We start from the raw sequence: 23,868 nt of genomic DNA, 5'->3' as shown, positions 1-23,868 counted from the left end.
TCAGAGAGCTCCAAGTGCAGTGTGGTTAAGATTTGAAGTCCTTTCAAACATTGTCTAAATTAGCCATGGTTATATGGTGAGGCTGGTGTTTTGCTGATACCACTTCCTGTGGATGGTTGTTGCCCACGAGCATGAGATGTTCGGTAATGATGGCCAACAGGGAGACCTGGAGAGCATGTTGGCAAGCTGCAGCTGCCAGGTCATGTTGGAATTGTCGCCACCCAATTTCTCACCCATACCTGGGAGAATCACACACAGCTCTGAAATGAGGCGAGATTAATGAATAATGAGACATTAATGCACACTAGTGAGGTTCTCACCATTGACTTTTGAGATTCTTGACTAGCCATTGAAACTTTCAGGGGAAAATCAGGCTACTTTTTCTCTACAATAAGCATCTCATATTTCCCATTCTTATCACATTCACACAAATTTCTCACCATTGTCCATCTGCTCAAGGGCTGGGAAAATTCTGCCCTCTGTATGGCATGGAGCTAAGTTGTTCAGATCGGGGACATGCAGCCATCCACCCTTGTCACTGCTATGTTCCTTGATCTCAGCTCAGTGGCAGTACAAACACTATAACTGATTACTGTGAGCTGTGCTGTTCAGTTTTCATCACCAGCTTATGACTACATTTGGATCAGAGATAATGGGAACTGCAGATGCTGGAGAATCCGAGATAACAAAGTGTGAAGGGTCTAGGCCCGAAACATCAGCTTTTGTGCTCCTAAGATGCTGCTTGGCCTGCTGTGTTCATCCAGCTTCACACTTTATTATCTATGACTACATTGGCTCAGGTTTTGTTGACTTCTATGACAAACATGTGTTCAAATAATCATGAAGTTTTTCCACAATGATAAGCCGCTTACATGAGTTATTGGAATCATACCAGAAAACGAATCACTGACTCCAGAAGTTCAGAGTAAAAGGATAAAAATTTGGGGTGAAGACTCAAAATAAATACATGGTAGTAAAATGTTAAGTCCAAAAGAGATCACTGTAGATCTGGGTAAGCCACACTCTCTATTGGCTTATACCTATTGATAAAAACACAGATGCATTAAAATACATCAAAAACAGGTACCTACAAATACATCAGCATTTATTTTCTTGACGTTGACATATAAGAATCCATTCTTAATAGCATGACCTATGAATCACTTTATATTGTTGAATATGGAAATTGTAAGAAGGAAGTCGCCATCCCATCATATTGATAAAAATGGCATTAAAAACACAATTCTTTTTGTTTGCATAGTATGTAGCGGACAGGTGTTATTGGAGTTGCAGTTTTTATAATGCATTCTTCATAAAGTTATCTTAGTGATGAGATTCCTAACCCTTTTCCGGTTCCAGAATTATTACACATACAGATTTACATCTCTAAGTGTTATTTAATACCTGTAAAACAGATTAATTAATGATTTCTTATTTGTTATAATGATGGTATAGTACTTTGTTTTATGGTACAATTGTCAATGGTTATATTGTTACTTGGGATTGAATGACATTTTCAAGAGGGAGGAGGAAAATCAAACTGTGCATGGGAAGGGTTGATGCAATAGAAATTCACTGAAATAAAGACATACAAAATACTGTCTTTGCCTTAGTAATCATGGTATATTTTCCATGTGCTTACTGAAGTTGATGGAAAGAAACACCAGCAATGCAGCTCATATACCATATGTTTTACAACGTAAGCTTATACATCACAAGCTGTTGTGGCAGCCTTTGTTTTCACCAGTGGCTATACTGTGGTGTTAGACAGCCAATAAGGTGGCATTTACCACAGGCTTATGTTTAAAAAGCCACTGGAAGTCACCATTAGAAAATTGATTGATGTACAGGGAGAAAAGCTATTTTACGAATAGTAAGTACTTAATAACACTGCAGCAAAAAATGTTTTTATCGTTTTACTGTAAGTAACTTTACCTGTCTCTTCCCCCTTTTATTTCCAAAGGCATTGATTCATCATTGGGATACTTTTGCCCGGGCAGTGTTTTCCCAAACAGTCAGTCATTTCCAGCATTTATGCTATTATTATGTTAACACAAGTTTTCCATAGTATTTGCTTCAGCTCACCCTTCTGTTCCTGTCTCTGTTCAACTATCCACCTTCGTCTCAGACATGCCACTTGTTGCAAGCACACCATGTGGTGTTGGGTTCCATGTTCTCATCACTGAGTCACGAAATATATGTTGCCGTCGTCAAATCATTGAGCTTTTCTTCCAGTCATGTGCCACCCTGTGGAATGACAGAGCCAGCATTTTGTGCTACTGTTACCGCAGATCTGACTCAAAATTCCACAGATGTTGCTAGACCTGCTCAGAATCTCCAGCACTTTTTGTAGAAAATATTATTACCATTCTTACCTCCTTCTGTGTGACACCTGAGATGCTTTCCCCTGGGTTTCCTGCCAAGGATAGCCAGCTGTGTGGCTGTGCCTCCTCTTTTCGTCTCTCTTCACTTTGGTACGTTTAATTTACAGACACATATATCTGGATCACAGTGAAATGGTGTGTGCTTCCACCTTTTTCAGTCCTCTGCTCTTTGGGAATTATTGTTGGGTTCCTGTGCTCCCAATGATCTGAGGAATGAGGCCATGCTATAAAAGTGTCCCCAAATCTTTCATAAGTCGTATATGACCTATACCATACTTGCATTATGTTCAGTGCTTACTGTCAATCATCATTCTGCTTTAGCAAACTGCATCCTTTTCTTTAAAAAAAACAAACAGGTTTCCATTCCACACAGGTTCCATCTATATGTGGTATGCCCAGGGTCTTCTGGAGCTGCACTGCTGAAGTGATGATAGCATATAAATTAGTTGGCCTCAAAGGGTGATTTCAGGTGATTGATGAATGCAATTTAGTTTTCGCCAGGAATATCATGACTGTTCCCCTCACATCCCCACCCCCACCACATCTATAGCATTTAGGGAAATTAACAAAACAGGTAATCAATGATTACCTCGCCATCTTTCTGCCCATCCCTAAGTTGTGTGGTGGGCAGGTAAGATATTAACCAGCCTGTCCATCATTGTGCCCTATTAGACCCAAAACTGAACAATTAATGATCAGCAAAGAACCTGTTCCCACCCCCTGTTATGGTTGCACCTGTAACTGGGGGCGGTGGAATCGAGGAGACCAGCCCAGTTGTTCACCATCTTGGGTGAAACATTAAAGAGCTGGGACAGGGTACCTCCAGGTCTGTCCGGTGACTGAACCCAAGATATTGCTCCCCTTTGTGACCACAAGTGTCACCAGAACCACAATTCTCAGACTTTTCCTCCAGTCAGATTGGCTGGTAGCTTTCCTTTCTCAGTTCATTACTGCCATCATCAATGTGTTGTTTCTGGGGGAGGAAGTGGGAGCAGTTGGCCATTTTTGAAGTAGGTTGACTCACAACTAACCTTGACTGAGGGAGGGGAACAATAAGCCACATTCTGACGTTCAGGCCCTGCTCTGGCACAGCACCAGTTTATTTTGGCCCAATGTTTTGTCGATGCCAACGCTTTCTTTGTGAATGTTTCCTTTTAAAATGTTACCCTCCTGAAAGCAAAACTGGCTGCCAAATGACAACAAACAACTGCACCTCCCAGTCGCAAACCATTTCCACTCCCCCTCCCATTCTCTTGATGACATGTCCATCATGGGCCTCCTGCACTGCCACAATGATGCCACCCGAAGGTTGCAGGAACAGCAACTCATATTCCGCCTGGGAACCCTGCAGCCATATGGTATCAATGTGGACTTCACCAGTTTCAAAATCTCCCCTTCCCCCACTGCATCCCTAAACCAGCCCAGTTCATCCCCTCCCCCCACTGCACCACACAACCAGCCCAGCTCTTCCCCCCCACCCACTGCATCCCAAAACCAGTCCAACCTGTCTCTGCCTCCCTAACCGGTTCTTCCTCTCACCCATCCCTTCCTCCCACCCCAAGCCGCACCCCCAGCTACCTACTAACCTCATCCCACCTCCTTGACCTGTCCATCTTCCCTGGACTGACCTATCCACTCCCTACCTCCCCACCTACACTCTCTCCACCTATCTTCTTTACTCTCCATCTTCGGTCCGCCTCCCCCTCTCTCCCTATTTATTCCAGTTCCCTCCCCCCATCCCCCTCTCTGATGAAGGGTCTAGGCCCGAAACGTCAGCTTTTGTGCTCCTGAGATGCTGCTTGGCCTGCTGTGTTCATCCAGCCTCACATTTTATTATCTTGGCTGCCAAATGAGATGGATAAAATTCGCATGCTTGGTAAATCCTTGGTGGATTATCACCAGATTCATTAAATAAGCAAACAGCATTCCAATTCTCTACTCTGCAGTTGACAAATAAATTCTCTGAAGTTGTTGTTCTATAATGTAATAAGGCACCAATTTAATAGATCAACTGAAGAAAGCTGGATAGCCATACTAGTTTAATTATTTTCCATTCCTTTGTTATACTTTTTGTCATTTCTGTTCATTCAGTGGATCAAGTTGTTCCAAGTGGGTGAACTGTACTGTTACCTCTATGCTTTGCAACCAATTTCTAGAGAATAGGGAGAGTACAGAAGGACAGTTAAGTGTATGCCCCTTCTGTGAGCACTTTGCAGTTTAATTTTTGTGCCATTCCAGTCGCCAGACTCCTGCAACAAATACTTTTCACGTGCTTTTCCTGCAGCTCTGCAACTGACCACTCAGTGGCGCAGTATGTTAATGCTTCACTCTGCTCAAGTGGAGACTGGCTCACTTGTCCCACATCTTCTTCAAATTAAACTCACCAATGGTCCAAATCACTCCTGAAATATTATTCAAATGGTCAAAAAAATTATAAAAAGATCGTTTTACTATATAACTGTTTACTTCCTTTGAAATTGAAACCCAATATAAGCCATCTAGTGATGCAATATCTGTAATGGGGAACATAGAAGAGGCCTATGCGTGAAGCATTTTGATTCTAAATCACCCAAATTTTAGTAAATGCATGATTAAAACCCATACTGGACAGCTTCGAAATAGCAGCAGTTCAATCAAAATCCAGCAGTATTTCAGCATGTAAAAAATAAATTTTTATTTATGGAAGCTATTTATTTTAATTTGTAAGTTAGAATTAGGTACCATGATTGAAGCATGTGCCCTGATTTACAGTACTCTTCCTGTCTTCAATTTCTCAAATAATTGGATAGTGTAGTAATGATGAATAACTATTTTCTTGAACAAATACAGAACAATATGGATAGAATGATATGGCACAGAAGGACATTATTTGACTTATTTGTGTCAAATTTGTAGTAGAGATTGTACCTCCCTAATCCAGCAATCTGGGGTCTTTGGCAGTCCATCCAGCTCCAGCCCAGTTTAGGTCCATGTAAAAGTCACTCACAAAACATTTATTTTGCTGATCTGAAATAATCTAAATTCTCGTCATTGTGCCCTTCGGTACAAAGACTTATTTTGTTGCTTATAGCTGGGTGTAGGAGATACAAAAAATGACATTCTCAGCCAAACGTGGGAACAAATGGTTTGGGTGCTGATGAGAAGCTCCCATATTGATCTTGATTCGTGACTTCTTAGGGCCTGGCAAATTCAGTCGGCCAGCAAAGCCCCTGTCCCAAGGCTGCTGGATGACGGAGATATTACCTTCAGAAATATTCAATCATTCCCATTCCCCTGGACACTTATTGGAACAAAAGACAATCATGGCCTTATCACAGCTTCTCTGAGCCTCTGTATGTCTGATCTGTTTGCATCTGTACTCTCTGCATTTCATTATCTCCCACCAGTAGAAACAATTGGTCAGGTGGAGGTTTCATGAAAATTTCAAGATATTCTAGACGTAGCTGCAATAGATTTGTCTCCAGGAGTGCAGTAAATTGACACGTTGTTCTACTGTCACGGCATTTCTGCCCTTGCTGACACAAAATGGGTTTCATGAACTTTTAATACCATAAGCTTCAAGATTGGGGGAGGCGATGGCTGAGTGATATTATTGCTGAACTGTTAATCCAGAGACCCAGATAATGTTCTGGACCCAGGTTCACATCCCATCATGGCAGATGGTGGAATTTGAATTCAATAAAGCATCTTGAATTAAGAATCTAATGATGACCATGAATCCATTGTTGATTGTCATGAAAAACCCATCTGGTTCACTAATGCCCTTTAAGGAAGGAAACAGCCATCCTTACCTGGTCTGGCCTACATGTGACTCCAGACCCACAGCAATGTGGTTGAGTCTTAACTGCCCTCTGGGTAATTATTGATGGGCAATAAATGATGACTAGCCAGCGATGCCCTCATCCTGTGAATGAATAAAGAAAAAAACAATCATACGTTACATAGATTAGGCGTATTCCCATTGTAAAACAAACTGTTTTTACCTTGAACTGGGACTGAAAAGATTTAAGTAGTAGTAATAAGATGGATTTTATATTGAGTAAATGCCAAGTTGATATCTAAAGTGAAAAAAAAATTTGTTTTGCCTGTTTCATTCAGATTTCACAGAGACCAATGGAAAAAAAACAAGCACTTCAGTTTCTGAGTGCACTTCTCATAAAATTTTTCCCCATCTCTTTTTTCTGAGTTCTGCTCCTAAACTTAGAATTATAGAATCCGTACAATGTGGAAGTAGGCTATTTGGCCTATGTAATTCACACCGACCCTCTGAAGAGCAACTCATCCAAATCCACACCCCTACCTATCCCTGTAATCCTGTGTTTCCCACGGTCAATCCACCTAACCTGCACATTGTTGACACAAAAACAAAATTGCTGGAAAAGCTCAGCAGGTCTGGCAGCATCTGTGGGGGAGAAAACAGAATTAACGTTTTGGGTCCGGTGACCCTTCCTCTGCACATTGTTGAACTGTGGGAGGAAACCAGAACACCCAGAGGGATCCCATGTAGACATGGGGAGAATGTGCAAACTCCACGCACTCCAAGGGTGGAATTAAACCTGAATCCTTGGTGCTGTTGGGCACTATGATTCTAAGTTTCTTCTATGATCCTAAACTTCTCCAATGCAACAACAAAACTCCAACTCACTATTAACAGTGACACTGACATTGTGTAGTATTTTGTTAGTATGTCCTATACACTTCCTTCCCAGCATCACTGATTATCCATTTCTCTTATTTTGTTTCACTATTAGTGTTCTAACATCAGTAATTTTTTTTCTGACTTGAGCACATTAACCATCTTAGGTCCAGGTATGAATGCAATCATGGGCTGAATTACTTCAAAGGTTTGGCCATTATTTAGGCTTCATCAATAAATGCATGCAGTGTAAGGGAACCTCACATTGCCTCTGGTGCCAAAATACTAGTCCTCCTGGGGTCTGTGGAGTTAATGAGAGTGTATCTCATTAACAACATTACCTGATAGTTCAAGCTTCATTTTGGCAAACACCCATTGTTCCTGATAAAGGGAACTCAGTTGCATAGCTGAAACAAACCTTGAATACTCAAGAATAAAGTCTGATTGTTTTGGTTCCCACTATTGAGACTAATACACTTCTATTCACTTAGCGTACTAGCATTAGTACAATATTGGAACCTGGTTGAAGAATAGAAGTGGGGATTCTTTTCTTGGGATGTCAGTCCCTGGCCTAGACCCTCGCTCAATATTAAATCTGTAAAGGCCAGACTGAAATTCTGCTGCTTATCAGATGGAGATGAAGATCGAGCAAAAATTGTAGATGCTATTTTCGTGGATATTCTGCTTGAGGTCCAATGTGAGACCTGGAAAGCCCCTGAAGAATTTTAAAGCTGTAGTTTTGAAAGTAATAGAGGGCCAGAAAAAAAATGACAGTGTTTTAATTTTGAAATGTGATCTACCTCATAAAGTCTATTATTTAGCTACTGCCAAGGGAAAGTATTTCTAATGCAAGTAGGAGTCAAAGAGCCAAATTGCAACATCAAATGATATGAAGCCAGTGTATGCGTTGACATATTTAGGCCAAAGTTTTATTGCACTACAATCATTTAGCATTGGATAAAATCATAGATGGGTGAAGAATAAAAATAGAACAGTGCTGTATACCTCCAGATCTTAACTCCAAAACTGTTAACCGATATTTTTCTTCTCTCTTACCTCCCCAGCAGGAAGCTTGCTTGCCTGACCTTTCATCATCCTGCCTTTATTGTAAAAATAGTGGGAGTGGTCTGGGAAACAATGAATTTCCCTGCTATTTGGTTTGAAGCGACAGCTACCATGGCTGCTCGTAGATAGTGGGACATGAGAGAGTACTGGAATGAAAGCTATCAATAGACAACGAGGTAGAACACTGAAGAGGTGCTGCCTCATCCACTTTTTTTTTGCCTTATTATGTGATCTAGAAGCAACATTTGTGGAGGAAAAGTCTTTGCTGAAAATTCTGAACCAAAATTACATCAGTGCCAATTCTGTTTCCAAGAACGCTCCCACCTCCAGTTCTGGTGTGACAATGACTGATCTATTGAAGCATTTCTACAGATTCCATCAGAGCACTTGTCACAAATTTCACTGGGGCATCAATGCCACCAGGAGAATATCCTGCATTTTTAAAGAACCCTGTCCTCAGAAGCAAGTTCAGTTCATTGCAGTCAACAGAACATATATGATGACCCAATAAAGCTATGTTGGAGGCCAGTCTAGTTACCAGAATAAAGTAAACTTAAAATGTGAAAATCTGGAGTAGTAAATCTCTAAGTGAAGCACACCGACCATTATTATATGCTCAGTTGGCATATTTAATTAATGTTGATATTAATGCTTATATTGTTTCTCAACAGAATGAATTTGAATTGAAACTTTTCCATGTACGTGGGGAACATGCTGAAGAAATAGCTAAATTTGAAGAAACCATTGCACAACTACAGAATAAATTGGAAAATAAATTGAAAGAGGGAAAGTCTGAAACAAGGGACATTGCTGTTTCTACTGCAGATGAACTTGTGTCAAAAACATTTCGCAATGTTTGCATTCAGACTGACCGAGAAACGTTCATACAGTTGAATCAAGATGATAGCAAGACAGGTAAAAGTAATCTGAGCACCCCAGGAAAGCTGAATCTTGCATCCTTGACCTTGAATGGTCAGTCAGCTTGCTGTCTACATGCTATAAAGGAGGAAGCTTTACCATCTTCACAAATCTCATCACCACAAGAATCTCAGCCTGCATCACTTCTTCCGTTACCATCAGTTGCTGAGGTATCTCAAGGTTCTCCTACCTCACTCCCAGGTTGTCCATCAGCTCCAGCTCCACCTCCACCACCACCACCACCACCACCACCTTTTCCAGGCTGTGGACCTCCACCACCACCACCTCTTCCGGGCTCTGGACCTCCACCACCACCTCCTCTCCCAGGCTCTGGACCCCCACCTCCACCACCTCTCCCAGGTTCTGGACCCCCACCTCCACCACCTCTCCCAGGCTCTGGACCGCCTCCACCCCCACCGTTTGGAGTACCTAATTTCAATTTGTCAACGGACAGACCTGCACGGAAGCCTATCATCGAACCACGCCGCCCAATGAAGCCTCTATATTGGACAAGGATCCAGATAAAAGATTCCAGGTACCATTAATAAATGCTGATGTTGTCAGCATGTACATTTCTGTTTATGTTTGGGCTGCTGTTACATCCCTATAATAAATTAGAGCTCTGCATTTACAATGACATTACACAAATTGGCAAAATTCACTCAATACCATGTCATTAGAAAAGGAAAGAATAAACTGTGTCCATCACCGTCTCAGTGATATCTGCCAGTAGAGATCATCTTCCTGCTTTAGAAACTAACCCACGAATTTCATAGAATGAAATTGAATGGGTTCTATATGTTGTAAGTCCTTTGCTTTGTCATCTTACTGACCGTGACGACAGAAATTTGCTCTTTTATGAACATATCAGTAGAAGTTGAAAAAAAGTTTCAAAATTTTATTCTTTAATTTTAAACCAATGATGTAACAGCAATGAATCAAACAACATTTGTTGACTGACTTTGCTCTTATTCTTTGAGTGTTAACTAGTTGTTTTTCACTGTAATATACACATTCAAATTTTGTCAAAACAGCGTTAAATTTTATTAACTCCAGACTAACTCTAATGCCTAGGGTATTAACTATGATTATGTTTGAGTGACCAGACAAAAAGACATGAGCACAATTCTGCCATAGAACACTTTAATTGTACCCTGTTGCTTTTTACCTATAATGTTAATACAATAACATAAGCAATAATTTGAGGCATTTTAAGCAGTAAATATGAGGGAATCTTGAAAGCAAATTGGATTCCCCTAACCTGGCTGCCGCTTATGCCTTCTGGAAGTAATCACAATTCCCTCCTTGCAGTGGCGACAGTAGTATTTTGAAATTAGGTTGATTTGGCCTTTTGCCATTTTAAATCAAGACTTTGCCTTATTCCTGTCAGTCTCTCATCTCTGAAAGCTAATGTGCAGTTTACAACCTAAATCACTGTCAAGTTATCAAATCTCTTTGCCATTTTTAGGACTCTAAATCCTGTAAATTTTAATGTTATTTTTCAATCCATAGTGTTTTTGTAATCATTGAAGTTGTTTATGATGGTAAATTTTAATTATACTGGCTTAACCTCAGTTTTTTTTCTCAGATTCTGTTTTTCAAATTGCTCCAACTTCTGCTTAAATGGTGCCAAAAAGATGGATTGTGGGGGGGCATTTGTCATCTGGACACTAATATGAGAATCACTGCAGTGTTTAATTGTCAGAGAGTTGAACATACTTCTCAGTTATATCAGTACTACAACAGAGTGGGAAAACTAATTTAAGAAAGGATTATTGAGAATCTACACTTCCTCCTACTCCATTTTCATCCAAAAAAAACCCCAAAGAACAGTGGATGTTGGAAATCAGAAACAAAATCAGAAATTTCTGGTAAAACTCAGCAGGTCTGGCAGCATCTGAGGGTAGAAAACAGAGTTAATGTTTTGGGTTCAATGACCCTTTTCAGAGGATCACTGGACCTGAACATTAACTCTGTTTCCTCTTCACAGATGCTGCCAAACCTGCCGAGTTTTTCCAGCAATTTCTGACTTGTTTCCGTTTTAATTAAGTTAAAGTTTGTAACAAAGTGGAATGATAATTTGTATACAAGTTAATTTTCCCCTTTCTTTCATGGCGAAACAGTGTAGACAGCAATATATTATTTACTTTCTTTGTCCAAATATAGGGAAAGTGGGGCATTTGAGTTCTGACTGAGGGGAGTAATATTAACTTTGTTGGGAATTAAAAAGAAGTAATGTACTGCAGATGCTGAAAATAGCCTTAGTATCATAGTGGCATGGAAACAGACCCTTGTGTCCAACTAGTCCACACTGACCATGTTCCCAAACTAAACTAGTCCCACTTGCGAATCTTAAATAAAAACAAAGTGTTGCAAGTACTTATCAGGTCAACAGTATCTGTAGAGATAGAGAGAGAGAGAGAGAGAGACAGACAGAGAGAGGCAGAATGAATGCTTTCTGTCTTCAAACATACTACTATACCCACTGATCATTTATAGCAATTTTTGTTTCTATTCCTTGGACATGGTTTAACTATTCTGACAGTAAAGGATATGGAGTCGACATAAATATTTTCTGCTGCCTGCTCAAAGGAGGAAGCTGCATAAATATTAGGACATTGTAGATGGATGGTTTCTGAGTAGTAATATTTGTAACCGCACCATAATTAAGTGGTTAGCAAAATACATGTGGGACAGCCTTCTGCTTATTTGCTGGAAATTTACAATTAAATAAAATACGATGGAATGTGATTGGAAAAAATTAGCAGTCTATTCAGTTGTCTTTCAGTTGTTCATAGATTCTGTATCCCTTCAAAATTTTATGTGAAATTTTATGTTGATAATCCGATTTTCATGAAGATCACTGCCAAGCAGCTTCAGGATTCTCTGTGTTAACCTGAAATCAGGTAAGCTACAAAAGTAAGAGAATTTTAATTTAACTAATTAGTAAATTGATGCCCTTCTGTTCAACTCTCGTCACAATGTGCCAGTGGCAGGAGATACATAGATTGAAGCAGTGATTATATTCGAATGCATGATAATCCCACTCAATTCTCCCTTCCTTTATCTACATGATATCTTTATTCTTTTTTATAATTTCATCGTCCTGGGTCAGCATTTAAGTCCAGAGTTTCATAATTTTAAGTGTGTATTACCAGTGTTATTTGGGTACAATTTGTGCAAAACATTCCCACGGGCCAATTATTCCTTTCAACAAAGTGTTCTTCTCATTTCAAAAATAGCTACCTAAATCCAATACTGATGAATAGATTATATGAAATAATATCTGCATCATTTTTCTTCAATAAAATTTGAAGATAGTCAATAATTTTAAGGTCTCATCTCCACATAATATAATCTCATCCCCATATGCAAATTGCAACAGTTAACAGCAATGAAGCTTAATTTAAAAGGTGGGAAATAGCTGTATCCTGCCTGAGGAGCTTAGAAAGACAACTTTACATTCAGTTTTTTATTAGTCCACTGAATATATAAATACTGACTGCTTATGAGCTAATGGAAGTCTAACATTTCAATTTATTATGCAGCATTAACATTTCAGATGGAAGATAATTTGATCAATTACAATATTGAACCTGCTGTCCTTGTCATAAGTTTCATCATTCTCTCTGATACACAGCAGACCACTTTACATGCACTTTTTCAAGGACAGTATATATTAAAAATATGTGTTTGGTCTATTTCACTTCAAAAATGGCTTTTATCTTATTCATTTGGAAGCAAAGATTTTTATCATAGTTTGGTTACCAAAGGACTTGTACTAACCTTGCTATTAGCATATCAACAGGTGCTCGAAGCATGAGCTACATATAGGAATTTTTAGAAAACAGTAAACATTTAATGTTATTGCCGCATGTTTTAGTGGGAAGAAATGTGTTTAACAATTGTTTTATGGTTCAAGCTCCCTAATCACAATTTTTTTTTGTATAAGAAAATAGATAGCCCAAGGTCCAAGTTATAACAGGACACTGGACTACACGAATAACCTGCTTAACATATAATTACAATTTAAAAACCTCAGTTGCCTAAAATGGATTCAGTCAATATGTGAATTCACATATAGTTGATATATTTTTGTTAAGAGCTGAACAGTAGCTAGTAATATTGGACAAGATGTTGATATGCTTGAGAACAGACTTTGCTGGATTCATGCTGAAAAATATCTGTAACAATACCATGCTAAGTTGAGTTATTTTGCATTTTTTTGTTTTGTACAAAATTTGGATTGCAATGATTCTGGTCAGCACAAATATTTGAGAAAGGCTTTCGCTTCCAGTCTTGGTTAAAGTCTACTTAAAATAATCCATGTGATCTTCTGTGGTTTACTACAGGATTGCTTTTTCCTTAATACCTCCCAAGACATGTTGCTTCAGGTTGCCCAACACTGCTTCAGCCCACCCAGTCCTCCTTGCTCCACTTGTGATCTGTAGATAGTAGAGCTATCCATAGCTGTACAGGCACCAGCCTGCATTAGAGTAGGAAGCCTCAGCCTGAACTTAGGTTTCTCATTGAGTCAAGAATGGAGTTCAGCAACAGTTAATAGCCAGCACTTGCACTCGCAGTCTTGCACATTTTTATGGCCTTTATAAATTGAATGAATGCATGATGACAGCCTTGTTGCCAACTATCAGTTCATCCTATACATCAGTAAGTGACCTTGCAATATGCAGCTGGGTTGTGTTAAGATGATTTGTTTTCTAAAGTCTTTTCAAGATGCCAAAGTGTTAGCGGATTCAGTTGAAACGCCAACATTGTGTGCTTTGATAGAGTATCAGCTTATATGGAAACAGTGAAAGAGTTTCAGGGTTTTTAGTGGACAGCCAGAAACACATATTCTGTTAGAAGATAACAATTTACAGTATGCCCAGTGTGTTATCTAAGTGTGTACAGAGTTTCAGGAGTACACCCTAACTGTTATATTCAGATTGATCCGTTTTCACACCCTGAGGTTACAATACACACTGTTGCCTCTGATCTCCAGCATCTGCAAGGCATCTTGTATTCCATAATGGGACAGTTTGATAATTGAAAGCAATGCTGCCAGCTAACAAAATAAATATCATTTTATTTACTTATTGTACTTCTTTGTAAGTATGATGGATTTACTTCAAAGATTAGAGCTATGTTTATGATTCTTCTATTATTCATTCATGGATGTAGATGCCACTCAAGCCAGCATTTATTGTTCGTCCCTAATTACCCAGAGAACAGTTGAGAGTCAATCACATTGCTTTGGGACTAGAGCCATATGTAGGCCAGACCAGGGAAAAATGGCAGTTTCCTTCCCTGAAGGATCAGATGGAATTTTCCAACAATCAAGAGATAGGGGAAATTGGAAAGTTCCCCAATCCCATGCTGGCCTCCCTGAATTACTATCCAGGAAACTGTTTTCCTTTTCTGCACACTGAGGAGGCAGCTACTTGGGGAAGTGGCAATTTGAGGCCCTTAGCTAGCCATTTATTGACCAGCTTAATGATTGCCAAGTTGAGAAAGATGCACATGGGTCTCTGGTCCCATAGCTTATTAATGATGTGGCAAGAACAAATAAGATTTTTTCCAGGGCCAACTCGCCCCACTATTCCCCCTTTTAACCATTTATCTCCCTACCTCCAGGAGGGGAAAGTCATATTTGTGTTAATTATAATGCTATGTGTTAATCCTCCACACTTTAATGCCCTCGAATATGTAGTTGACAAGTGACTATGGATACAATTCCTTTAGTGTTAATATATGCGTGTTAGGATTTTGTTCACTATTTGACCTGTCATTTTGATTTCTCTCTTTCTCTCTCTTTCTCATAATCAAAGTCATGATTGAATGGTTACATAGTGGCAGAAGTTGGCAGTATGTCCTGGACTTCAATACTAGTATTAAATTTCTTTCCAAATTGCTTGAGCAGTGCTGTTTTAGGCTATTTCCTCTAAATCTCAAAATTGCAACCCTCCTCAGCCTGTCCTCATAAAAGATGTTCAAGTGTCTGAAACATCAGTAACTCTCACATTTCTCGTGGTTGTTATTAGCATACATATTTACAGATAGTTTCTCTTTGAAATGCAACCTGTCCTTAACTTGTGATAAATTTCCCCTCTGTATTAAGCTTCCCAGAGTTACAGAGGTATTATTGCCCTGTTGCTTGAGAAGCTTAAATCTATATAAAAGCTGCAAGAACTGCAGACGCTGTAAATCAGAAACGAAAACAGAAATTGTTGGAAAAGCTCAGCAGGTCTGGCAGTATCTGTGGAGACAAATCAGAGTTATCATTTCAGTATTGAATAACCCTTCCTCACCTGACCTAAAACATTAACTCTGATTTCTCTCTGCAGATGCTGCCAGACCTGCTGAGCTTCTCCAGCAATTCCTGTTTTTGAAGCTTAAATTTATGTTCTGCAAAACAAAATTAAAAAGAGCCAAGCATTTCCTCCTTGTAGGGTTGGGGAGGGCAGGGGGAACAATCCCTGCACCTGAATGAAGGAGCCTGCTTCAATATTGAGTGTCGATTCCATGGGACTTGGAAGTTGCATAGTATTGCTGGCAAACAACAGTGGGCCTCTAGGAAGTATCAGCAGTCCGTGGGGGAAACAGGCAGGATGCAGATAGGGTGAAGTGTGATCATGTGAAGGGTGTCAAACATGATTTGAACTTCAATCCTAAATATATGAAAGGTTGACTCCTGTTTCAAGTAGGAGTACTGGCTGTTTATGTTTTGAGTTTCACAGTTATGGTGGTTGGGGAAATTGTGGAAGATGAGTTTCTTGCCCGTTGTATTGGAAGCCTTGGATGCTGTTTTGCCCATGAGAAAATGGCAATACTTCACTATATACAGACCAGTGTATGTCAGATGTATATAAATAAAGTATGATTATCGATTGCCTGCCTTATCCAATTTATTGAAATTATCCCAAGGTTCCGCGTTACATGTTTCTTTAAAAACCTAAACAACAGGATTTTGTGCTGCTGATCATGATCATTTGATTTAGATGTTAAGCTCAGTTTACAAACCTTTGTGTTGAATCAACCTGGCAACTTCCCAAGTTAGTTACTGTGTAAATGCAATGGCTGAATTTATGAATGGGTTATTTCTCTTGTAATTTCCAGCAATGACAATGTCTCAACCATCTGGGAATCACTGGAAGAGCCTCATATCCAAAATGCTGAAGAATTTGAAGAACTATTCTCCAAAGCAGCAATGAAAGAAACGAAGAAGCCATTATCGGACAGCTACCAGAAGACAAATAAGACAAAAAAGGTTAGATTTACCTATCAAACACATTTTTTACCAGGTATAGTATTAATTTTACCATGGATTCTTGCCTACAGAAAAAATGATATCTACAAATTAACCAATGATAAGCAGCAGTCAATATTTTAAGTTGTTTCTGATAATCTTTAGGACACTAGCAGGATATAGTGACATGTGATGTTAGATTTCAGTCACAGACATTTCAGATTTAAATCAATAGATTTGAGGCCTAACATTGCACAGTGAGATTTTACTTCCTTACATTTTAATATTTAAATATACATTGTTGGGTGAAAAAAACAGTATTGAGAGTATTGTTAAGTGCCAGTACATCAGGAATTAGATGCAGGAAGAAAGTTCCATATCTAGTCTGTCTGAATAATGTACGTTACCCTCCCAACCGCCACAACTCAGAAGAGTAACCTCCACTGAGCCACTGTAGATTTTACATTTCCTTACATCCTCTGGTCTCCCTTATGTCAATAGTAGTAAATAGTTGCAAATTGTTTTTTATTGTGTGGGCCTATGTTCTCTAAAAACCAATTTAAAATGAGTAAATTGATTTTTAAAAGAAGTAGTTCGACAGCTATTAGAGAGATGAAGCGGTCAACATTTTGGCTGGGTATTTGACATGACTTGACTGCTAAATATGTCTTGTTTTTACTCTTTTGTTTTGTAAACAAATACCAATAATACTACTTAATGCTTTAGAATGTGTGTATGTAGAGAAATGTAAATTGTATACATTGAGTTATTTGTGCTTTTGTTGCCAAAATGGGATTTTAAAGAATAGGCCAAGAGTGTTCCTTATTTTTATGTAGTTAATGCATTGGACAGCACACCACCTTTTATTCTGCATAAGTGAATAAGAAATTCTGGTGCAACTGCAAATTTTGATTCACTTTTAAACAAAGCTAAAAGTAATAATGTTTTAACAATCTATAATTACAGTTCAGTAACATCTGCACTTTTAAGTGATTTTGAAGTATGAAGAGGAATATTGCATTGCATGTAGGATTTCATTAAATAAATCAAAGGCGGCATTTTATATTTAGCAGATGTAAGTAATTCAGAGCATAAGGGTTTTAAATTTGATCAAGATGAATTTTATTGTCTCGTCTTGGATTGTGATATTATGACTGTGTAAGTTTATTTTAATTCAAATGCAGATGATCGAGGGTAAAAGTTATGTAGGATCAAGGGAGCAGGAATGAATGAAGTGCAATTAAAATAGATCCATTGTGACCCGCAGTTGACCTCAGTTGAACTTGAGGACAAGGACATCATTTAAACATTTGGGACCGGTACCAACATTTATAATGGCATATAGAGGCCATCATGTACTATGACAGAGGTGCAAATCAGATGGATCACATCTGGATTGGACGGAAGAGGAGAAACAATCTAAGCTGCTTAATTCCTCTGATATGTTTACACCGATCCACTTGGAATCCACAGCGCAAGTACAGAATTATACAGTTAGCAATCAGTTTTGACAGCCTAAAGACCATGAGCAGATTTTCTGGAGGAGTTCACATCCTAAGTAAACACTGCTTGCCAATCCCATTGGGCATCCTCTTGTATATTGCTCGCGGGAATTTGAAGGAGCACGATAGGGAACTCGAGGGGCTCTTAATAAGAGGCATAAAGCACATGCTATGAACACTCTGCCTTTGACTCCTTAGAATCATATCCCAAATAGGAGAAGTGCACTCTCTCCCTCTAGTTCCTCTACTCCGGTGGACACAAAGCAAATTTAGATACTCCGGTCAGCTACCAAAATATTCAGTTATATACAATATCTATGTAGAATTTAAAAAGTAATCAAAAATGTTCTTCTAATAATTAACAAAATTATTAATTTTTGTTATGGAACCGAGACTTATTTTGAAAAGATATTAAGCTAATTAAGATTGAGTTTGAAAGATGGAAATATCGCTACCTATCCTCCTAAATAGACACACAAACAAATAGGAAAGTAGATTTCTCTTTAGAAGTGCATTGTGAAAAAAGTAACAGTTTGACCAATAAATGTAAGTTCTTGAAGGCAAAGGGATGAGGCGTGAAATATTCAGAAGGCTGTTGGACTGGTGTTCTGGCCTGTGCGGTCAAGTCACTGGACCACTAGAGCTGCCTTTCCGATCCCACTGAAATGATTTGACTAACACTCCTTATTTAACCCCACTCCCAAGAGGAGGATAAGCAAGTGCAGGCATGTCTTCTAAGAATGGTAGAGGTGAATGTGATAGTGAGAACAAGGGAGAAGGAAGCCTAGGAAATTTCCAGATCGAGTCTCCTGATATCTGGCTAGCTAGCTTTGAACTATTAGAGATGCTCGACACTATGCTTTCACATCTATCTGTAGAACAGCAAGTTAGTGTATAATAAGGCTGCTCACAGAATTTAAAGGAGGCTTTAGAAAGAAACCAGGGTGTACAATCTTTGCCAAACATGATGTGGATGCAGGAGAATCCTCTCCCATAAAACAACACCCTGATCACTTCCATCCAGGGAAAGTGGCCTAAGATGAGAACACAAATGAAAACTCACCTAATTGAAGTCAAACAAAGAAACTGGCAATCCCCAGTAGCGTTAGAGCCTCAGATTGATGGTTTAATGTGGGGCATCAATCAAATAATTGACTTGACCTGTCCTTTTATTCCTCCATATGGGACACTGAACTATGCTCCTCGTGATTCATCAAGTAAATGTTTGGTCTTGACATGTTTGTCTACCCATTTATTCTTGATTGTGAAGAAATGTCCTCAGTTGTCCCTGAGCCACCTGTTAGCTTCTTATGATCGGCTCCCAGAACATGATTATATAATCTAAAATGCAAGTTTCATCACTCTCTTTCACTGTACCTGTCATTTCACATCTATAAACTAATTTAAAAAGACTGAAAGCTATCAATTCACTTGGTGAATCTCAGGTAGCAAGGAACAAAAAAATGCCCAGCCTTTTGTTCTGATTATGTTCTAATCTAATTCATTACAGTATTCCCTTATCATAATTTTGAGGATTTGATGGTACTGTTCCAAAGCCACTTGTGGCTGTGGGCGGTATGCTAAAGATTTTAACTGTGTCTTACTCAGATTGCTTGTGGCTTCAGAAAAATTTTAAATTTAAAATTGGAACCTTGATCCAGTAGGATGTCTATTGATAATCCATACTGAGTGATGAAATGGGTTAGATTTGTGGCTTCAGAAAAATTTTAGATATAAAATTGGAACCTTGATCCAGTAGGATGTGTATTGGTAATCCATACTGAGTGATGAAATGGGTTAGATTTTTCACCACCACCTTCGAAGTTATTGTTCTCAAAGAAATGACGATTGGGAACTGACTGTCCGTAACAGGAAGGATGTATTGGTGTCCCACTTTTGTTTTCAGTAAAGCTTCATCCAGTCTACTAATACCTTACTAAACAGCTTCCTGAAAACTAGTAGGGAAGTGGATTGTTGGCTGTGCCGCATATACCAGGCCATGTGTGGCACATCTTTCAATACTGTACCGTTTTGAAATCCTTTTCCAATTGAAATATTAAATCACACGTTCTTGAGTCTTCCAGATTCCTACATGTCCTACCATAGGAATTGCATGAGCTATCCTTCATATTTCTTGATAGCAATTGGGCAACACAATTATCTGGTGAGTGATTGCCTATCTTTCATCCGCAGGTCTGTGAGGCTGTCTCCAGTTGCTCTTCGGATCCTTATCTTAATATAGTAGCATTGCAGAAATCCTTTGCTTTCAGTTTCAGTTTGTGCTGATTATGAGATTTAATGGATTGGCCAGCTGAACCTTGATATAGAGGTTTATTAAACATCTCTTTGGGTTTATCCAAATCCCCAAAGTATGTTTCAGACAGGCAAATGCCTGCCAGTGGTGCCACTTTGTCCTTGATCTCACCTGGCCTTTCAGTAACTACGAGAGATGCTACTACCCTTGAAATTTTGGGCCAGTCATGGTTGCAAATACTTGAATGAAGTGCTGAGCTCCACCATCACTGAGTTTGGAACCTTTACTGAGCCTTTTCTCCCTGTTAATTGTTTAACTGTCTGCCACTAATCACAACTGGATGTGACAGGACTGCAAGTCTTGTATCTGATCTGTGAGTGGTGATATTGCTTATCTCTCTTTATCACACGTTGCTCTCCCAGTTTGGCACACTACTAATTCTATGTTGCAGCTTCAACAGTTGCCACCTCTTTTTAGATATGCTTAGGCATGGCCTCCTGCATTCACCTTTGAACATCGATTGATCTAATGACTTGACAGTAATTGTAGATTGGCAATTTTCTGGGCCACAAGGTCGCAAATTATGGTCGAATACAATTCTGTCTGCAGTGCCTCGTGAATGCCCAGTTTTGAATTGCTGGATCTATTCAGAATTTATCCCATGTAGCACAATAGTAGTGTCACGTAACGCACTGTGAAAGTTTTCACCGTGAAGATGACAAGGACTGTGCGATGGCTCCTTTTACCAGTACTGGCATGGATATATGCATCAATGACAGATATATTGGTGAAGATGAGGTTGAGCAGGTTCTTCCTCTTATTGGCTCCCACAATGCACTCATGTTGTCATGTTTCTTGTTGTTGAAGACAAGTGCCTCTTCTCATACGAGTCAATGGTGTTTATCTGCTAGCACTACTGGTTAGATAAGCCCTTAGATACAACATAGAAAGGAGGATTGAGGACTCTTGTGGTATGGTTATAGTGTCCCTATTTTAGTGCCAGGAGGCCTAGGTTTAATTCCCACCTGCTCCAGAAGTATGTCATAACATCTCCGAACAGGTTGATTAAAAATAACTGGGAAGGATAATTGGTGGCAACGGTCTAGCTCAACCACAATTATGAAGCTGCAAAAGTTGGAAAGGAAGATTTTGTCAGAATGTCCAGGCAGGTGGTCATCCAGTTGCATTCCTTTAGAATTTTCTGAAGCAGTTTGATACAACTGATTGCCTTGCTCGGCCATTTCTGTGGAGATATAAGAATCAAGTATATTGCTGTTGGTTTGGAATCATGTGTAGGCCAGGTCAAATAATCTTCCTTCCCGAAAGGATCGTAGGAATGTTTCTACAACAACACTTTATAATCATCACTAGTAGTATTAAGTTTTAATTCCAGATTTATTTGTTAAGTTTTAGTTCCACCAGCTTCCATGGTAGGATTTGAACCCCTGTCCCTAGACAACTCTGATGAAAAATCATCTAGATTTGAAACGTGAGTTTGTTCTGTCTGCATGGATGCTGCCTGACTCACTGTGATCTCCAGCACATTTTGTTTCCAGTAATTTCCTACCTTAAACTTAGACATTAGCATGGATTACTAATTGAATGATATCAACACAATGCCACTACCTCTTCTGAAGCAAATATCAGCAGAACAACAGTGCTGCTTTTCCTATCCAGTTCTAACTAGCATCAGTAACAAAATAACGTATACAAGTATAATCAATGTTATGACAGTTTAGCTATCCACCTACTATTTGCACCAGTGATAATGGGAACTGCAGATGCTGCAGATAACAAAGTGTGAAGCTGGATGAACACAGCAGGCAAAGCAGCATCTCAGGAGCACAAAAGCTGACGTTTCGGGCCTGGACCCTTCATCAGAGAGGGGGATGGGGAGAGGGAACTGGAATAAATAGGGAGAGAGGGGGAGGCGGACCGAAGATGGAGAGAAAAGAAGATAGGTGGAGAGGAGAGTATAGGTGGGGAGGTAGGGAGGGGTAGGTCATTCCAGGGAAGACGGACAGGTCAAGGAGGCAGGATGAGGTGGTAGGTAGGAAATGGAGGTGCGGCTTGAGATGGGATACAAAACCAGCCCAGCTCGACCCCTCCCCCCACTGCATCCCAAAACCAGCCCAGCCTGTCTCCGCTTCCCTAACCTGTTCTTCCTCTCACCCATTCCTTCCTCCCACCTCAAGCCGCACCTCCATTTCCTACCTACTACCTCATCCCGCCTCCTTGACCTGTCCGTCTTCCCTGGAATGACCTATCCCCTCCCTACCTCCTCACCTACACTCTCCTCTCTACCTATCTTCTTTTCTCTCCATCTTCGGTCCGCCTCCCCCTCTCTCCCTATTTATTCCAGTTCCCTCACCCCATCCCCCTCTCTGATGAAGGGTCTAGGCCCGAAACGTCAGCTTTTGTGCTCCTGAGATGCTGCTTGGCCTGCTGTGTTCATCCAGCTCCACACTCTGCTATTTGCACCATATATTTCTGCCTTACTAGACCTTGATGGCAGAAGGAAGTTAATCAGTTGTAGTTAGCTACAGATGCTTTACAATAAGGAAGCTTTTGAGACTTATCTCAAGGCAGCTTGTTTCTCAGAATGAAGAACTGCTGGCTTGAACCTGAGCAGCCTGCTTTCACCTCCCTGCTTACACCCACCAAGTGCTTCTAAAAGAAAAGTTACCGATGTACTTCTGCCCCAAGTAATATTAGTGTCCAACAGAGTTTTATTATTGTTTTGTTTTAGCCCTAATTTCGTGGCCCCATTGATGAACAGAGTGGCTGGACTGAGAACAACTTTCAGATCTTTCTAGAACACAGCAAGCATACTGATGAAGAAGCATGTTGTATTTCATTCTTGCCCCATTGACTCGAGAACTGTAATCTCTACTTCAGAGGAGGTGACAGGCGGGCTGATCTCTAGAAGCCTCTTAATCTAAGACCTTCAGATTCTGATGAAGTTGCTGTTTGGTTCATTGGTTTCTGAAAGGAAGGCCAAATACTTGTGATGATCCTCCTCCTTCTTCATTTGCTTCTCTTTCTCCACCTTCTTCCAATATCTACACATCACTACACGTATGATCGGTGTGCAGGAAGAAAAAGTAGAAGGTAATAATAGGGGACAAATATCCCCTTGAGGTTAATGAGACAAAGAAAGGGTTTTTTGTTGAAGAAGGTAGTTTATGGTCTTGTGGGGCTGCCAAGGCAATGGCTACTAATGTTGCACTGATGAGATATTGACGAACTTTCAATCTCCCAAGCAAGAGCTGAGTGACCTTCGCCAAGTTGCATGTTTTAAAGGGCAAATGGGTTAAAGGCGGCTTGCTTAATAAACAATTGCTATTACACCTCCTTTAAATTCACCTTCAGTTTCTTTGTTTGTCCCATTACCAATCTCTTTGGCCCACCAAGCCTTTTGACATTTAATCTCTCCTGCCCTCCATTCGATCTCAGATCCCCCCTCCTATTACAACAAGGTGTAGAGCTGGATGAACACAGCAGGCCAAACAGCATCAGAGGAGCAAGAAGGCTGACGCTTCGGGTCCGGACCCTTCTTCAGAAATGGGGGAGGGGAAGGGGATTCTGAAATAAATAGGGAGGGGGGGCACGGATAGAGAATGGAGAAAAGAGAAGATAGGAGGAGAGGAGACAGGCAGGTCGAAGAGGTGGGGGTGGAGCCTGTAAAGGTGAGCGTAGGTGGGCAAGTAGGGAGGGGATAGGTCGGTCCAGGGAGGATGGACAGATCAAAGAGGCGCGATGAGGCTAGTGAGTCACTTCCGTGACATCACCCACGCCCTACACCTCCAAAACTTCCAATTCCCTGGTCCCCAACACCTCAGCTTTACCGTGGACATCCAGTC

General features: G+C 40.0%; 1 protein-coding gene across 4 annotated transcripts in view; it reads left to right on the top strand.

Annotated features, from left to right (window-relative positions):
- fmn1 (formin 1) overlaps window positions 1-23,868 on the top strand; it is a 389,228-nt gene that overhangs the window by 162,835 nt on the left and 202,525 nt on the right. For all 4 annotated transcript variants that reach the window (XM_048537805.2, XM_048537803.2, XM_048537804.2 and 1 more), the window contains 2 exons: window positions 8,757-9,538; window positions 16,120-16,270. In XM_048537805.2, coding sequence (XP_048393762.1) covers window positions 8,757-9,538; window positions 16,120-16,270 — 933 coding nt within the window. The remainder of the gene's footprint in view (window positions 1-8,756; window positions 9,539-16,119; window positions 16,271-23,868) is intronic.

This window comes from Stegostoma tigrinum, chromosome 10 (genome assembly GCF_030684315.1).
Source record: "Stegostoma tigrinum isolate sSteTig4 chromosome 10, sSteTig4.hap1, whole genome shotgun sequence".
NCBI lineage: Eukaryota > Metazoa > Chordata > Chondrichthyes > Orectolobiformes > Stegostomatidae > Stegostoma > Stegostoma tigrinum.
This window is presented reverse-complemented; position numbering and strand designations above follow the sequence as displayed.